The 16,184-nt window shown below is 39.7% G+C and overlaps 1 protein-coding gene across 3 annotated transcripts in view; it reads left to right on the top strand.

The window, feature by feature from the left end:
* The first annotated feature begins 568 nt into the window (after positions 1-568).
* The window catches only part of TBK1 (TANK binding kinase 1), a 40,794-nt gene continuing 25,178 nt past the window's right edge, over positions 569-16,184 (top strand). The window contains exons 1-5 of one of the 3 annotated variants that reach the window (XM_025883497.2): positions 569-743; positions 3,083-3,200; positions 7,996-8,136; positions 11,899-12,028; positions 14,775-14,956. In XM_025883497.2, the coding sequence (XP_025739282.1) occupies positions 3,114-3,200; positions 7,996-8,136; positions 11,899-12,028; positions 14,775-14,956 (540 nt within the window). In that variant the 5' untranslated portion in view covers positions 569-743; positions 3,083-3,113. Of the gene's footprint in view, positions 744-3,082; positions 3,201-7,995; positions 8,137-11,896; positions 12,029-13,828; positions 13,939-14,774; positions 14,957-16,184 lie in introns of those variants that run through there. The other 2 variants (XM_073900713.1, XM_025883498.2) reach the window with 2 other exon arrangements.

The raw sequence follows: 16,184 nt of genomic DNA, 5'->3' as shown, positions 1-16,184 counted from the left end.
TTCAGCACCTGATTTCAGTCAAGTTCTCCAATAGTGCCATTTTCCAAAATACCGTGGAAAGAGGGAATTAAGACAACTTTCACTCCTGACTTCCTCACTCCACAACGCCAAAAAATAAATAAAAAGGAATTAAATGAGCTTATTTACATTAAGAATTCCACGTCTGGATTATTCTGAGGCGATCATGGGACTCCACTGCAGCCAACACAGCCTTTAAAACAGTTACAGATCTATCCCTCCAGACTTTGATATTCCCCAGTGACAGCCTCGCACGTGTCCAGCATTCTGCACACCTGAAACTATTAGAATGTTTGCAATCAGGAGTTCAGTGTCTGTCTTCCCCCACTATCATCGTACGCCGCACCCTGTCGTTTGCTGTCGAGGACGGGGCGGGATTTGCAGTTCTGGGAATCCGAAACTGCTCACTGCGCAGGGCTCCCTAGCTTCACGCTTAGAGTGAGGCAGGGACAGGCAGAGGGTGTGGACCAGGTCGGACTCCAGACAGCCCCCAGTCTCCCCGCCCCCTCGCTACAGAGAACCGGGAAGCCAGCCGCCGCACTAGCCGGGCGGGCAGGATAGGAGGCGGAGGCCGAGGCTGGTCCGGCGGGCGTGCGCAGGCGCACCCGCGCGCGCCGGCCGTCGGTCACGTGGCCCCCGGCCAGGGCTCGCGAAGCCGGAAGTGTCCCGGGGCTCAAGGAGGCCGCGGGAGCCCGCTGGAGGTAGTGCGACGGAGACCAGGCGCTGTAAGTGGGGCAGCGCGGGCGGAGGGGCCGAGCTGCGCGGGGCACGGGCGGCGAAGCCGGCACGGGCCGGCGAGGAGCGCTCCCGACCCCTGTGGGAAATTGGGATGCTGAGTCAGAGCGGGGGCGGGGCGGGCGACCCAAGAAGCCCAGCACTACCCCAGGCCGAGCCCTGCCCGGACCTTGGCTGGGTGGACGCCGCCTCCCGGGGGTCTGGGGTGTCCGAAACCCGGTGGAATGGTCGCGCGGCCCCGGTCCCTTCCATCTCTACTCCTCGCCCCCCTGGGCGGCCCTGTGACCGGGGCCCTCCCGGGTCAGCGTATAGCGACGTTGGGCACGAAGAAAGACGACGTGCCCGTTACCGGGTATGGGCCCTGGCCGCCCCGGAGAGACGGATTCCCCCTTTTTCTTAGAGTTTGACCGCTTTCTACCCCTCTTTGTGAGCGTTGACACGATCGGCAGTGTTTAAATGGTTCGATTTTTCAGATGATTGAAGAGACGTTTCGTTAGGGTTTTAGTGATGACAACGGCGGGGATTGATCGGAGGCTGGAAGCAGAGGACGTCTATTAGTATACACACATATAATGTGAATTCCCAAACATTTCCTTTGGGAAATGGCTTACGGGTTTATCTTTCAGTGCGTTTCCCAGGTATTTTCAGTAGGTGGTCTCAAAACAAGTTCTACCCGTTAATTGTCCTTTGCAGAACCGAAGACCCACTTTTTTCACTCTAGAACACTGAATTATTAACATAGTGGTGAAGTTTGGAAATCCTTGAACTTTGTGCATATGCCTGTCATCAAACCTGTTTTCATCTGTGGACAAATAGTAACTTTCGTTTTGGACAGTATGAGGAAGTAGGCTTAAGGCAGTCACTAGTAACATACTTGTTGAGTGCCTGCCTATAGTGTATCAAAATTTGAAGATTTATAAAGCAAACACCTTGTGGATGTGCTGAGTCATGTTTTAGCATGCTGTTATTATGGGTTTATTGGAAGATAGTGTCAGACGTTTCCCCCTCATCATTGTGAAATTAGGCTTATATTTTCATATAGAAAGCAGGTACCTTAGCTGATAAATGTGCTTATATATTATTCACTAGATACGTGTGGGTACCTAATGACACTATTTTACATTTACAGTTAGCTCAGTTACAGTAATTAGGGAAGGTTTTTCATTCTTGAAAAATATTTGAAAATATTGAAAAGATAGTTGAGAAGTTTATTATTACTAACCTCATCTGACAGATGTGTATTCCTTACTTGTCAAAAGTGGATCTTATTTTTATTGCTTATTTCCAATAAATTTCTGTGGATAACATTCCTTATCTAAACTAGATGGGTGGTAAAATTGTATATCTTAGTATGTAAGATTGTTGAAAATTGGCCGTTCTTTATGTTCCTAATCCTTCTTGGAATAGTGTAGTCATTAATGCATCACTGAATACCTTATCTGTTCTAATGGACTATAAAGGGATATCAGGATCTGTTTTGATCTGATATTACAGCAGGTTTAAGGTGGCATGGTGAAATTTTTATTCCAACATGGAGCTCAAGTATTTTTAACATCCTTATAGTGATACAACTTTTCAGTATTAAAGGAGAAGGCTGGGTAGTGGTGATGCTTTTTTCTTAAATTGACTTTATTTTTTAGAGCAATTTTGGGATTACAGGAAAATTGAGCAGAAGGTACAGAGATTTTACTTAAGACATAATAGCCTCCGCTTGCTTGTTTTTAAAGACTTGGTAATATACACTTAATATGCATATATTTATATACTTGGAGATTGGACAATTTATCTTTTAATTTAGGAAGAGTTAGTAACCTTTCAGGAATAAAAAATTTTGCACCTTTCCATTATGTTTGTTGGAAACTGTGCAGATAAAATTTTACCTTATGGAAATGTTATGCCATTGTTTTCATTAGTGTAGCCCTGCCCTTAAAGAAACAAGGTAATTCTTTTCTATATTTCTGTTATATTTTACATTATTACTTTAAGACACTTTAAAATTCATCCTTGACTAATCTTTCAAAACATTTGAAGAAGTGGCCCATATCACTCTCACTAAGAAAGATAAAATTAGAAAGGAAATAGATATTTCTGCAGCCCTGTGGTGAGTTAAAGTGAGTTAGAAGATGTCATTGGTTAATGTTTTTTCAGAGCCCACATGGCATTTTAGTCTTTAATATTGTTGGAAATAGAGATTTTTACGTTAGACTGTACACTTCAATTTAGCAATAACTAAGTGGTGATCTTACTGGAGACTAAAAATAGCTAACATTTGTTCCTTAAATGTATTGTTCCCTTAAAACAAACATGCAGATTTTTTCTTCTCTCTTAGTTTAACAAGAAGATCTCCTGACCAAGCCGAGATGCAGAGCACTTCTAATCATCTGTGGCTTTTATCTGATATTTTAGGCCAAGGAGCTACTGCAAATGTCTTTCGAGGAAGGCATAAGGTTGGTTCAGAGAAAACTGTGAGGGTTTTTTATCACTGTATATGTTTTCTTTTGAGAAGCACACTTGTACTAAAATGTGAGACTTGATGTTTTTGCTTATACTGTCTAAAGAGAGTTCCTGTTTTTGTGGTTCATGTATAGCTTGTGTCAGAGTTAGTGACATCTACCTAATGGTGGCAGAGGTTAGGTGTTGGGTGTGGAGAAAAAAAGGAGATTGGTTTAAACAAGGGACTAGGAAGATTAGTGTAGATAAGTGTGCCTTTTGATTCTTTCCCCAACTTATTCCTCCTATGGTAGGGAATGATCTCACTAGCAGAGAAGTTCCGTATGGCCGTGCATTGGGGTGGGCTGCAGATGAGGGAGAAGTATGGGAAGGCAGATGTATAGTTTGAGGGGAATCCACAGATGACTCTCATCTGCTCTACTACAGCTTCATGTCCCAGTAAACAGCATCCTACAAGGTAGAGGGGGAATAAAACGAGATCATCAGCAAGGAGCCCACACTTAAGAGGTATGAGGTAAACAGAACTTGTTAGAGGAAGTGAGAACAGAATAAAAGGAAGAACCAAAAAGATTTTCTGTCAGATTCTATATTGGAGGATGAAATTAAAGGTAATTAAAATAATTTAAAATGAAGAAATTTAAGATCATTAAAGTTTCTATTCTGGGAAGGAAGCTGGAAAAATAATACAAAAAATTATAATGCAAACAATCCACTAATTTTTCAGCACTGTGAATTTTTTTTGAGCTAAATGATGTCCACAGGCTTTTAAATTCTTATTTTCAGAAGCAAGAGCTTTAAGTATTTTAGTAAGGAGGAGTTTTCATGTTTTCCTTCCTGTTTTCCTGTAGCCTGTGATTGCCAGTCAGTTCTGTCCAAAACAGTAAGATAAGCTTTTGGAGGGGAGGGGCTGTTTGGGCTGTTTCCTCTGGGGAGAGCCGATGACTGTAAACAGTCTCTGGTTCCTAGAGAATGAATCAGAAGTGTCATACAGCTTTTAGCCTTTTTCACTCTGATTCTAGGATTGTCCACAGGTTCTGGGTCCTTGATTCAATTTCTTGTGGTCTCTGGGTCCTTTATCAAGTCCATTGTGATCAACTTTGGATATTCCTCTCCTAGAGATTGTTTTTGTTTTGTGCCCTGTGCCAAGAAGAAGAGAAACTGGGGGGGTGACACAAGATTTAGCGTTGAGACCACATCTGACTGTCTATCTTCCTGTGACCCAAGTTAACTTAACAAACTTTAATAATCACTTGGTATGTGACAGGCACTGTGATGGGTCTAGTGAACATAACTGCAAATAATGTACAGTTCCTTCCCACAAAGAGTTTTGGGTTTAGTAGCAAGGTTGGCATTGGAAGGGACATAAATTGGAAACTGATGGAATGATAGTTACTTAGATACTCAAGTGTCCTTCATTTAAGTTCCTACATATAGTAGGCATTCTGCAAATGTTTGTGGAATAAATGAATGAGGACAGATTAGACCACCCGAAGATAACCTGAAGTTCTTCTTCAAAGGAAACGGGAATGTATTTTATCCAATATAATCAGAAAGCCTAAAATAAGGATTTGAGAGTCATAGGAATTTACTTAAAAGATTGTGAAGAGTCAGTTTAGTATTCAGTATCTAATATTCTTCCCAGGGATGTATTCTGAGAAATCATGTTTGGTCTCAGTGACATCAATTTCAAAGGTTTAGGACTATACCCAAAAAATCCTGCTTGCCCTTAATAACTATTTAAGGATTTTTAACCATGATATTAGTAAACCTTTTATATTATATTACTTTCTTAATCTGTCTCTTTCTCATTGAGTTTCCCCAGTTGCTCGTCTGTTAGGATTCAACTACTTTTGGATTTAGTTGGAAATAAGTATCCTTAAGAAAAATCTTGGTGGTATATGTTGGGTGGTATAGATTTAGCAGTGTTCTTACTCTGGTTGAACAAATGGAAAAACAGTATAATTAAACTGTGGTTTGGTTGTTATTCTGTTTTCATATTGTCTGAAAATGAGTAGTAGGCAAGAGTGAGGGAGGTGTGATCATGTCACAGAGATGGTGGTCTCCAAATAGTGATCTTGAAGAGTGGTTGTGAAGCAGTTAAATTGTTTTAAGAAAAAAGACCATGAGATTCTGAAGTGAGAAAAAGGTCATGAGATTCTGACTGAGAAAAAGATTGTGAGCTTCTGAGGTGATCATGTCTATGAGCAGTGAATCTGTATGGAAAGCTATGGAGAGGGCATCAAAGCAGGCATAGCACGGAGATCCTGACAGACAGGCAGCCATGAAATATCTTAAGACACGTGGTGCTTGAACCCCGAAGTCAAAGAGGAAGTGATCTTTCCACTTGCTCCAGGGAAGTTCAGCCTTGGATTATGGGGAAAGAAAGATTAAACTCAAAGAATCTGGACTGACCACCAAGGAGAGGCTTGCCAATTAGAATGATTGGAAGGAAGTGGGAGAGTCTGAAAGAGAGCCTTAATGTAAAGTTAATATGAAAGGGGCACCTGGGTGGCTCAGTCGGTTAAGCGGCTGCCTTTGGCTCGGGTCATGATCCCAGGGTCCCAGGATCGAGCCCCACGTCAGGCTCCCTGCTCAGTGGAGAGCCTGCTTCTCCCTCTCCCTCTGCCTGCCTCTCTGCCTACTTGTGCTCTCTCTCTATCTCTCTGTCAAATAAGTAAATAAAATCTTTTTTAAAAAAATAAAGTTAATATGAAGACCATAAGAAGGTAATATTTACCTGAAATTAAGCATATATTTGTACCTCTAAGAGTCCCTCCCAGCTACAGCTGTGCATTGTAATTTTCTGTGCAATCTACTTCAGTATGCCATGAGAGAGTGAGAGTGGGGTGCTGCAGGTATATCCATAGAGAAAAGGAAATGTCTTTGATCCTCAAAGAGAAGGCTCTATAAAGAAACAATCTGCCCTAGTCATCTAGGTGAAGTCACAGAAAGATCTCCAAGGCGGCAGTGATGCAATCCAATGAGGATAGGCTACTTAAACCCAACCGACTCCAGCTCCTGCTTCCATACGCACATCTGTACACACATCTACACGCACAGTATTGCAGCTAGGGAGTGTTTCTTTTTTTTAAGATTTATTTATTTGACAGAGAGAGAGAGCATGCACAAGCAGGGGGAAGGGCCAAGGGAGAAGGAGAAGCAGGCTTCCCACTGAGCACGGAGCTCAGCATGGGTCTCGATCCCAGGACCCTGGGATCATGACCTGAGTTGAAGGCAGACGCTTAACTGACTGAGCCACCCAGGCATCCCTACTTTGAGCTTCTTAATGAAATTTCATATATGGAGTATAGTTTTCAATCTCTCTTTTCCTGTTTAGTTCTTAAATTATTAGACCTGGAGAAACCCTTCAAATTCTACTTTCTTATCTAAAATATACTTTCACATTTGGTATTATTAGAGCTCTTCTTATATGTAAATGACTGTCTTTGCCTTATGTATCATAATGGAAGCTTTTTTTTTTTTAACTTTTATGTATTTATTTATTTTTAAGTAGGCTGTAGGCCCAGTGTGGGGCTTGAACTCACGACCCTGAGATCAAGAGTTGCATGCTCTACTGACTAAGCCAGCCAGGCGCCCCTGGAGGCTTTTTAAAATGAAAGAAAATAGCCTTTTCTTCATTCCAAAGCATACAATGAGAGAAATTTGGAGCAGCTGACTGATTTTAGCTTTAAAAAGAAATCAATAGCTCTAGTACAGTTACCTATGCTTAAACATATTTGGGTGTTCTAACACCAGTCAGAATGGCCAAAATTAACAGGTCAGGAAACAACAGATGTTGGCGAGGATGCGGAGAAAGGGGAACCTTCTTACACTGTTGGTGGGAATGCAAGCTGGTGCAGCCACTCTGGAAAACAGTATGGAGGTTCCTCAAAAAGTTGAAAATAGAGCTACCGTACGACCCAGCAATTGCATTACTGGGTATTTACCCCAAAGATAACAAATGTAGTGATCCAAAGGGGCACGTGCACCCCAGTGTTTATAGCAGCAGTGTCCACAATAGCCAAATTATGGAAAGAGCCAAGATGTCCATCAACAGATAAATGGATAAAGAAAATGTGGTATATATGTATATATACAGTGGAATATTATGCAACCATTAAAAAACCCGAAATCTTGCCATTTGCAACAATGTGGATGGAACTAGGGGGTATTATCCTAAGCGAAATAAGTTAATCAGAGAAAGACATGTATCATAGGATCTCACTGATACGAGGAATTCTTAATCTCAGGAAACAAGCTGAGGGTTGCTGGAGTGGTGGGGGGTGGGAGGGATGGGGTAACTGGGTGATAGACATTGGGGAGGGTATGTGCTATGGTGAGCGTTGTGTATTGTGCAAGACTGTTGAATCATAGACCTGTACCTCTGAAACAAATAATACATTATACATTAAAAAAAAAAAAAGATAGTAGGAAGGGAAAAATGAAGAGGGGAAATCAGAGGGGGAGAAAAACCATGAGAGACTGTGGACTCTGAGAAACAAACTGAGGGTTCTAGAGGGGAGGGGGTTGGGGGGATGGGTTAGCCTGCTGATGGGTACTAAAGAAGGGCACATACTGCATGGAGCACTGGGTGTTATACGCAAACAATAAATCATGGAACACTACATCAAAAACTAATGATGTAATGTATGGTGATTAACATAATAAAATTTTTAAAAAGTATTTGGGTGTTCTATAAGATGGATAGATTGCTATAGCTAGTTCCAGTAGTACCTTTTAATCTGCTTTATAATATTATAAATAAATAAAACTTTTCTCTTTTTTTTTTAGAAAACTGGTGACTTATTTGCTATCAAAGTATTTAATAATATAAGCTTCCTTCGTCCAGTGGATGTTCAAATGAGAGAATTTGAAGTGTTAAAAAAACTCAATCACAAAAATATTGTCAAATTATTTGCTATTGAAGAGGAGGTAAGTAGTCAAGCTTTAGTTAATCTTGTCATATTTGTTATAAATATTGCAATCCAGGAGAAATGACCTAATATAAAAAATTGTTTTATAAACAGTGAGGTTTTTTAAATGGTGAAAATTAGAGCTCATATAACCAAATATTCTGTTCTCAAAGATTTTTTTTTTCCTCAAAGATTCTTGAAGAGATAAAACAATGGAAATAAAGTATCATGGAATCAGAACAAATAGTATAAGAAATAAGAGTAAAGAATGTGGTTACCAGTATTTTTACTAAAAATAAAAACTAAGTGAAATTAAATTGGCATAATTATACAAGGAGGAAGTCAAGCAATAGAAAGAAGGCTTTGTAAAAGAAAAAAATCCTAGGAACCCAGAAATTGATATAGTATATGAAATATATACTGTATATGTTAATGTAGTATGTAAAAGATACAATTGACTTTAGGGAGAAACTGAAAAGAATGTTAATTCGGGGGGGGAAGAAGAATGTGATTAGGAAAATTATCTAGAAGTAATGGAATAGAAGTTTAGTTTGATCCCTTTAGACATGAGTAATCAATCAAATCACACCTTTTGAATAATACTTTGGTAGTTTATATTCCTTATAATAGTGATTTCATTTTTAGTGAGTACTTCTTAGGAGCTAATCAGAAATGTAAATTATAGTTTTATGCACAAAGATGTTCATTGCTGCCCTGTTTATGATAAAGAATGGTTAAGTAAGTTAGAATATGTGATGGATAGTTACTCGGTTTGTTACACTCAAGGTTAAGAGTGTAGGCCTCCAGACCGCCAGATTTGTTGAAGACTTCCAATACCAGCTGCAGAAGAGCTTGGCATACTGCACAAAGAGCACAGTCCCCACAAGACTGTGCTTATTCAGACGCTAGCTGCAAGTTCAGAAGTCCCCTAGGGCTACCATCACATCAGACCTGCTGGCTGCAGATTTGGGGCTCCCCATGACTGCCCCCAGATTTGATAATTTGCTAGAACGTTGAATGACTCGGGACGCCTGGGTGGCTCAATCAGTTAAGTGTCCAGCTCTTTATTTCAGCTCATGTCATGATCTCAGGGACCTGGGATTGAGCCCCACGTTGGCCTTCACATTCTTTTTGGGATTCTCTCACTTTTCCTCTGCCGGCTCTCCCCCCCCCCCCCCCGCTTGTCCGCTCTCTCTCTCTCTAAATAAATGAGATCTTAAAAAAAATAGAACGTTGAATGACTCACAGAACTCAGGAAAGCACTATACTTCAACAGTTTTATTAGAGCAAAAGGATACAAATTAAAACTAGTCAAAGGAAGAAATTCATAGGACAGATATAGGAGGATTCCAAACATGAATCTTCCTTGTCCTCATAGATACAGTACCCTCCTGGCATTGATGTATGACAGTATGCACAGAATATTGCCAGCGTCAGAAACTCACCTGAGCCTTTGGTGTCTGGAGTTTGTGTTGGGACTCAATTACATACTGCCTACATGGCTGACCTTTAGTCTTTAGCCCTTTCCAGAGGTTCAGGCTAATACCTTTAGTCTTCATTTCTTTTGGAAATTGAGATGGACATACACGTCCTAAAACCTCCCTCAAAAGTCACATCATTAGACTGTTACGTGGCCAAAGCCCCCATTCAAAGAAAGACACTTCTAGCAGACAAGATACTCCAGATACCTAGTAATCACCTCTTAGTAGCCAAGGGCAGACAAAAGCCTGACCTCTCTTGGGGTAAAATTTGTTCTTCACTACACAGTAGTTAAGCAGTAATGAAAAGAGATATTTACCAAAGTTTTAATCACCTGGGAATATGCTTAGGTATAATGTTATGTGGGAAAAAGAGGATTATATATATGCACGAACCATGAGAGACAATGGACTCTGAAAAACAAACTGAGGGTTCTAGAGGGGAGGAGGGTGGGGGGATGGGTTAGCCTGGTGATGGGTATTAAAGAGGGCATGCCCTGCATGGAGCAGTGGGTGTTATACTCAAACAATGAATCATGGAACACTACATCAAAAACTAATGATGTAATGTATGGTGATTAACATAACATAATAAAATATATAAATACATATATGCAGTATGATCTTGAATATACAGTATCATGTGCAAATAGTGTTGTGTATTTCTTTTTTTTTTTTTTAGATTTTATTTATTTATTTGAGAGAGAGAATGAGAGAGAGAGAGCACATCAGAGGGGATAGGGTCAGAGGGAGAAGCAGACTACCTGCCGAGCAGGGAGCCCGATGCGGGACTCGATCCTGGGACTCCAGGATCATGACCTGAGCCGAAGGCCGTCGCTTAACCAACTGAGCCACCCAGGTGCCCAGTGTTGTGTATTTCTTATGTGATTTGATATACAGGAAAAAGACTGAAGGGAAATGCACCAAAATGCTAGCATAATTACCTCTGGGTGATGGAATTATGAGTATTTCCCAAATTTTCAACAATCAACATATTATTTCATTATTTAAAAATAACAAAGTTATTTTTCTCTTTTTATAACTACTCAATAGTAGAGAAATTTAAAATAGTTTATAAAAGGGGGCACCTGTGTGACTCAGTCAGTTAAGTGGCTGCCTTCGACTTGGGTCATGATCTCGGGGTCCTGGGATCGAGCCCCATGTTGGGCTCCCTGCTCAGTGAGGAGTCTGCTTCTCCCTCTGCCCCTCCCCCCAACTTGTGCTCCCTGTCTCCCTCTCTCTCTGTCTGTCAAATAAATAAATAAAATCTTTTTTAAAATAAATAAAGTAGTTTATAAAACTGTTTTGGGGGGCGCCTGGGTGGCTCAGTTGGTTAAGTGACTGCCTTCGGCTCAGATCATAATCCCAGAGTCCCAGGATCGAGTCCCACATTGGGCTCCCTGCTCAGTAGGGAGTCTGCTTCTCCCTCTGACCCTCCCCCCTCTCGTGCTCCCTCTCTCTGACCCTACCCCCCTCGTGCTCTCCCTGTGCTTCTCCCTCTGACCTTCCGCCACTCCCTCTCCCCCTCAAATAAGTAAATAAAATCTTCAAAAAAAAATAAAACTGTTTTGGGGATATGCAGAAAAAATTATAAGAGGAAGGAAGGATAAAAAATTGGAGATGACTACAAAATTTTTTTTGGAGATGAATACTGGATTTTAAGACTCATAATCACATTTTGAAGTTCCTGAAATGGGCATATATCTTATAATCAGTGTGTATATGTAATTTGGTAGTATTTCTTTTTCCCTATAAAGCTGTTATTAAATTGATGGTGTATCTTACAATCAATGATACATTAAAAGGTTTAAAACAAATCAGCAACTCAAATGCAAATCCGCAGACTAGAACTTTGCTATGAGAGGGACCACTCAGCTATTCTGCCATTTGTTTTTAAGGCTAGCACTCCATTCCCTGAAGTAAAAGTACTTGTCATGAGAAGAATTTCAAGTGTTTTAAGAGATCTGTTAGAAGATTAATGTCCTAAATGTACTATTATGTATTAGAAATTAAAGAAATTTTTAAAGAACCATTATAACAGTATAGCAGTGATTTTCTATTTCATATTTAGCCAGCTTTCATTGTGGTTTGATCATCTTCAAAAACAAATCCAGTGGGAATTTAGATGTTAATCGTTATATGAGTTTAGTCAATACGTATTTAACAAATCCCAGGTAAAGTAATTCACAGTGCCTTTGTTATTGTAGTATATTCTACATTTAAGTGAAATCAGATAAGTACTAGCATGTAATAAAAACTTATTTTTTATATTGAGTCCCAATCAGTGATTTTTTTTTTTCCAGACAACAACAAGACATAAAGTACTTATTATGGAATTTTGTCCATGCGGAAGTTTATACACTGTTTTAGAAGAGCCATCTAATGCCTATGGACTACCAGAGTCTGAATTTTTAATTGTTTTGCGAGATGTGGGTACGTTTGTTTATCTGATTTTATAGATATGGGTGTATATAAGTTAATGACAGAATTTTTTTTTAAAGATTTTATTTATTTGAGAGACAGAGAGAGAGAGAGAGCGCACAGGTGGTGGGAGGAATGGGGGGGGAAGCAGGCTCCCCACTGAGCAGGGAGCCCGATGCAGGGCTCAATCCCAGGACCTCGGGATCATGACCTGAGCCGAAGGCAGGTGCTTAATCAACTGAACCATCCAGGTGCCCCAAGAAATTTTTTTTTTAAGTAGGCTCTGCACCCAGCATGGAGCCCAACACAGGGCTCGAACTCATGACCCCAAGATCAAGACCCAAGCCATAATCAAGAGTCTGACCCTTAACCGACTGAGCCACCCAGGTGCCCCTAATGACATAAGAATTTTAAAAGTAATATATTATTTTTATATTCAAAACCAAAGACCTTTATGCAGTGCTTTCTTAGATATGACACCAAGAGTATACATACAAAAAGAAAAAAATAGATAAATTGGACTTCATCAACATTAAAAACCTTTGTGTTTCAGAGGACAGTATCAAGTAAGTGAAAAGACAACCCATAGAATGAGACAAGATATTTACAAATCGTATATCTGATAAGGAATTTTTATCCTGACAACTTAATCAAAAGACAAATGACCCAATTTAAAAATGGGCAAAAGGAAAAAATAAAAATAGGCAAATGATTTGATAAACATTTCTCCAAAGAAGATGTACATATATGGCCCACAAGCACACAAAATTACTCAAGATGATTTGTCATTAGGGAAATGCAAATCAAAACCACAAAGTGATACCACTTCATACCCACTAGCATGGCCAAATCGAAAAGATAAAACAGGGGTGCCTGGGTGGCTCATTCGGTTGAGCGTCCTGTTCTTGGTTTCAGCTTAGGTCATGATCTCAGGGTCATGAGATCGAGCCCCGTCTTGGGCTCCTTGCTTAGCAGGGAGTCTGCTTGTGATCCTGTCGCCCTGCCCCTCCCCCGACTCATGCATGTGCTCTCTCTCTCTCTCTTAAATAAATTAATTAATTTTAAAAAAAGACAAAACAAAAACAGGTGTTGGCAAGGATGTGAAGAAGTTGGACCCTCATATACAGCTGGTGGGATCGTAAAAAGGTACAGCCACCTTGGAAAACAATCTTAGCAGCTCCTCAAATATTAAACATAGAATTACCATGTGACTTAGCAATTCCACTGCTACGTATTTACCTAAAAGAATTAAAAACATACCCACACAAAAACTTGTACACCAGTATTCGTAATAGCCAAAAATGGAAGTAACCATTTGTGTCCATCAACTGATGTATAGACAAAATGTCCATTATCCATGCAATGACATATCGCTCCTTCATGAAAAAGAAAATGGGGCAGTTGGCTCACTCAGTCCGTAGAGCATGTGACTCTTGATCTTGGGGTCACAAGTCGGGCCTAGAGCTTACTTTAAAAAAAAGTGGTGATACATGCCGTAACATGGATGCACCTTGAAAAATTATGCTAAGTGAAGGAAACCAGACACAAAGGTCACAATATTTATGATTTCATTTATATGAAATGTTCAGAATAGGCAAATCCATAGAGACAGAAAGCAGATGAGTCATTGCCAGGGGCTTGAGGGGATGGCAGAGTGGAGAAGTGACTGCTAATGGGTATGGGGTTTCTTTTTGATGTAATGAAAATGTTCTGAAAATAGTGGTGATGGTGTACACTTTGACTCTTCTAAAAACTACTCAACTGTATACTTTAAAAGGCTGAATTTTATGATACATGAATTTTATCTCAAAGCTATTTAAAAAAAAAAAGAATATGGCAACCAAAGGGAATAATATCTTCTTGACGAGCAATGAATCAGTATTTGAGGAATGGGAAAAGTCCAGTGATAAAGAAGGCATAAGGTTAGTGGGAATTCTTGAACTTGACACTGGAAGCAGTGTGGAGACCCTTTAGGCAAGGATAAGAGGAGAGAGAAATAATATATGCTACAGCCTGTTTAACCAAGTAGAAGTTATAGATAATTGATGACTTCCTAAGTATACTGGTAACTCTGAATTTTCATAATTGAATGTGATGCCCCTAAGTTTATTTTCATATGTTATATTTGGACATTCATCTGTCAGCTGTCAAATATTTCATACTAGCGTACAGTGGCACTGCTTGTCAGTTAGCCAAAACAGTTTAATTTCAGCAATGTAGCCACCTTTACCCTTAAAAAAAAAAAAAAGGAAAATGACCTTTGAAGAATAGCTTTGAGCATGTAAGAAATACAGTCTGTGGAAGCCAGTCTGACACTTTGCCTCTATTACCTTTTTTCTGTTTTATGTATTGAGTCCAGTTTACTTTTTTATGGAATTTTTTACCATGGTAAAGAAATATGAAACTGGTGAAAGATTGCTTATTTCTCAGGAATCATTATTCTTAAGTTTAGGCAGATTACCCACATGTATATAACTAAAAGTAATTCAGGAAGTCATATGCTTAAGACCATTTTGTTCCATTTCCTAATAGTACTTAATTAAGAGAGATTGGACTCTTCCCTAGACCATATTGATCCTTACTCTTAAACTCTGTTACTCAGACATGAGATACAAAATGTAAATACCATCTATTCCTTCTTTGGTAAAAATGATTTTAGACCAATTTATGGAAAAACATATTGAGTGAATAGGAATGAATTTGATGTGCATGCACATAGATGCCTACATTATGCTTTCCTTTGTTTTATTTTAATAAGTCGGTGGAATGAATCATCTCCGAGAGAATGGCATAGTACACCGCGATATCAAGCCAGGAAATATCATGCGTGTTATAGGGGAAGATGGGCAGTCTGTGTACAAACTCACAGATTTTGGCGCAGCTAGAGAATTAGAAGATGATGAGCAGTTTGTTTCTCTGTATGGCACAGAAGAATATTTGGTAAGTCATGTATACTAATTTATTTAAAGCTGAATATGTTGTAAATAATGAGTAAATGGTCAAACTAGTTCACTATAAAATGTCTTAGTAACTTTTATGACAAAAATTAAACTTTTATTCTCATGTATATGGTGTGTAATGAGGGAATTAGATATTGGTATCTAAGGATGCTGTTATTTTTCTGTTAAAAATTCTTTTTTTTTGGGGGGGGGACACCTGGGTGGCTCAGTTGGTTAAGCGACTGCCTTCGGCTCAGGTCATGATCCTGGAGTCCCTGGATCGAGTCCCACATCGGGCTCCCTGCTTGGCAGAGAGTCTGCTTCTCCCTCTGACCCTCCCCCCTCTCTTGTGCTCTCTCTCTCATTCTCTGTCTCAAATAAATAAATAAAATCTTAAAAAAAAATTCTTTTTTTTTTTAATAAAGATCTTATTTATTTGACACAGAGAGAGAGACACACAGCGAGAGAGGGAACACAAGCAGGGGGAGTGGGAGAGGGAGAAGCAGGCTTCCCACCGAGCAGGGAGCCCGATGCGGGGTTCCATCCCGGGACGCTGGGATCATGACCTGAGCTGAAGGCAGACGCTTAACGACTGAGCTACCCAGGCGCCCCTCTGTTAAAAATTCTTATAAGTTTTATAAAACTCAAGTTCTTTAATTTTATTAATACTGTGTATCTATATTAAAAGAAAAAGCTATATATACGTTTCAGAAGCACGTAGCTAGTAAATCCTCCCTTTTTTGGATCAGAGCAGTTAATATATTACAAGCTTGTTATGATATATCCCCTGTAAAGCAAAATTCATTATAATTCTGAAGCAGAAGATTCTATTCAGGGAGGTTGGTTATTGAAATACAGAAAGGAACATTATTAGAAACACAAAAAATGAAATGCTTTTGAAAAGATCTAACTTGAAATGCTAGAAAGCTAGAAAAGCTCTGTATTTGAAACTGTGTAGATGTGTTTGTGGAAAGTTAGTAAGCATTTGAAACACTTAAGAAAATATACTTAAAAGTAAGTATGTTTAATTTTTCAAGGAACCACCGTACTGTTTTCTACTGTGGCTGCACCACTTTACATTCCCAGCAACAGTGCCTGAAGATCCCCTCCTTTTCCCCACATCCTTGCCAACACTTATTTCTTGTCTTTTTGATACCAGCCATTCTGACTGCTGGGAGGTGGTATCTCATGATTTTATTTGCTGTTCCCTGATGAGTAAGTGATCTTGA

The sequence above is a fragment of the Callorhinus ursinus genome, unplaced genomic scaffold (genome assembly GCF_003265705.2).
Source record: "Callorhinus ursinus isolate GAN/ISIS: 27379988/994484 unplaced genomic scaffold, GSC_fseal_2.0 scaffold14, whole genome shotgun sequence".
Lineage (NCBI taxonomy): Eukaryota > Metazoa > Chordata > Mammalia > Carnivora > Otariidae > Callorhinus > Callorhinus ursinus.
The sequence above is the reverse complement of the archived record's forward strand: the minus strand, read 5'-3'. Positions and strand labels throughout refer to the sequence as shown.